Genomic DNA, 2130 nt, shown 5'->3' with positions numbered 1-2130 from the left:
GTGTTTTGCTGTGTGTGGTGGGGTTTTGCGTGTGTGGGGGTGTTTGGCGTGCGAGTGTGTGTGTGTGTGTCGGCTGTGCCTGGATGGGCATTGGGCACTAATAGGTAACCTAATACAACTCCCAGTACTCAACACTGTGAGGGGGCCTCTCCCTGTAGTCAATGGGCTGCCCCTTCCACTCCTTGTTCACAGCTGCACCGAAATACCCTGGCCTGCTGAACGCAAGAGCCTATCTGGGAATGAAGCCTCAGAATCGTTATTAATTTACTTGAAGAGCAACAATGGGTCCTAAAATGTAGGACTTTCTATCGCCAGTTATTCTACCATGGGTTTTTGGGGCCTGTATACAAAGTAGGTCCCAGGACGGACTAGAGCAGGCTGGGGCCCATTGGAAGGGAGCCTTTAGGAGGTAAAGTAATGGATAGACTCCCAATGGGCGCCACACTAACACCTCTATCTACTCACTTCATCAAGTCTCCTTTTCTGACACCCCCCCTCTACCACGCCACGGGTGGGAGAAGGGACAAAAAGCTTTGGATGTTCTGCCAGTTTTTTTGACGTGTGTGTGTGTGTGTGTGTTGTGTGGTGTGTGTGTTGTGTGTGTGTGTGTGTGTGTGGTGTGTGGTGGTGTGTGTGTGGTGTGTGTGTGTGTGTCGTGTGTGTGTGTGTGGTGTGTGTGTGTGTGTGTGTGTGGTGTGTGTGTGTGTGTGATAGAGTAGTGAGTGACTGATCTCTGTATCTCCGGTGCTGCTGTCCCAGTGGTTGGGTAATCATGTGCCACACTGTAACTCAACTCTACAAGACATTTTTCTGAACTTTGGTTCTCAAATGACTGTCACTGAGTGATAAGCTTCAGCGTTCCCCGTAATAACTGTACATGTCACACATATGTTCATGACTCTTTGCTAAGGGGTAGTGTAGTAAACGATGGAGAAGGGTTAGTGTTTCCTGCTATCAAAATCGTCATCACTCATGATCATCATTCGTTCATCCCGCCTCCTTCTTTCTCTTCTTCTTCTCCTCTCCTCCTCCTCCCCTTTTCCTCATACCATGTCTAATAGAATGACTATGTTAATAGTAATGTGTTGCTGTACCTGACGGTTCCTGTAGTGGACAGTACTGCGACAGTGAGAGATCTTGGCTGTCTCCCGCTGGTGTGAAGCAGGCCACACAGCTTACAGTAGAACCCCGTACTGGCACGCTGAACTCCCCTAGAAAGCAACACGCCAATCAGACCTGCCTATAGCACCTCTAAGAACAGCACAAAACCAATCAGAGAATAGAACATGTCCCCTACAGCAGCCGCGACGCAAGTTAAGAGAAGCAGAATGCCCCTGACCAATACAACAGCATCAGACCATCAGAACCACAGGCCCATGTACCTTAGAACTCCTTAATACAAGTTGTTACAAATGAGATTAGAGTGTTCTACACAGGGGACTAGAGTAACGTAATGTAGTGTGATTAGAGTGTTACTACACAGGGACTAAGAGTAACGTAATGTGTGTGATTAGAGTGTTACTACACAGGACTAGAGTAAGTATGTAGTGTGATTAGAGTGTTTACTACACCAGGGACTAGAGTAACGTAATGTAAGTGTGATTAGAGTGTTACTACCACAGGCGACTAGAGTAACCGTATGTAGTGTGATTAGAGTGTTGACTAACACAGGGACTAAGTAACGAATGTAGTGTGATTTAGGTGTTTAACAGCGGGACTCAGAGTAACGTAATGTAGTGTGATTTAGAGTGTTACTACACAGGGCACTAGAGGTAACGTTAATGTCAGTGTGATTAGAGTGTTACTACAAGGGACTAGAGTAACGTAATTGTAGTGTGATTAGAGTGTTACTACACAGGGACTAAGAGTACGTAATGGTAGTTGATTAGAGTGTTTACTACAGCGGGATAGAGTAACGTAATGTAAGTGTGATTAGATGTTACTACAAAGGGACTAGAGTAACGTTAATTGTAGTGTGATTAGAGGCTGTTACTACCAGCAGGACTAGAGTAACGTTAATGTAGTGTGATTAGAGTGTACGATAAAAAAAAAAACAACAGGGACTAGAGTAAACTAATGTAGTGTGATTAGAGTGTTACTACACAGGGACTAGAGTAACGAATGTAGTGT

The 2130-nt window shown here is 45.4% G+C and overlaps 1 protein-coding gene across 1 annotated transcript in view; it reads right to left on the bottom strand.

Annotated features, from left to right (window-relative positions):
* Window positions 1-1043: 1043 nt before the first annotated feature.
* Window positions 1044-2130, bottom strand: part of rbm20 (RNA binding motif protein 20) — a gene marked incomplete at its 5' end in the record, with an annotated part of 31559 nt that continues 30472 nt past the window's right edge. Inside the window, 2 exon segments of the mRNA XM_070441061.1 lie at window positions 1044-1150; window positions 1153-1193. Coding sequence (XP_070297162.1) covers window positions 1044-1150; window positions 1153-1193 — 148 coding nt within the window.

Source organism: Salvelinus sp. IW2-2015, unplaced genomic scaffold, assembly GCF_002910315.2.
Source record: "Salvelinus sp. IW2-2015 unplaced genomic scaffold, ASM291031v2 Un_scaffold3386, whole genome shotgun sequence".
NCBI lineage: Eukaryota > Metazoa > Chordata > Actinopteri > Salmoniformes > Salmonidae > Salvelinus > Salvelinus sp. IW2-2015.
This window is presented reverse-complemented; position numbering and strand designations above follow the sequence as displayed.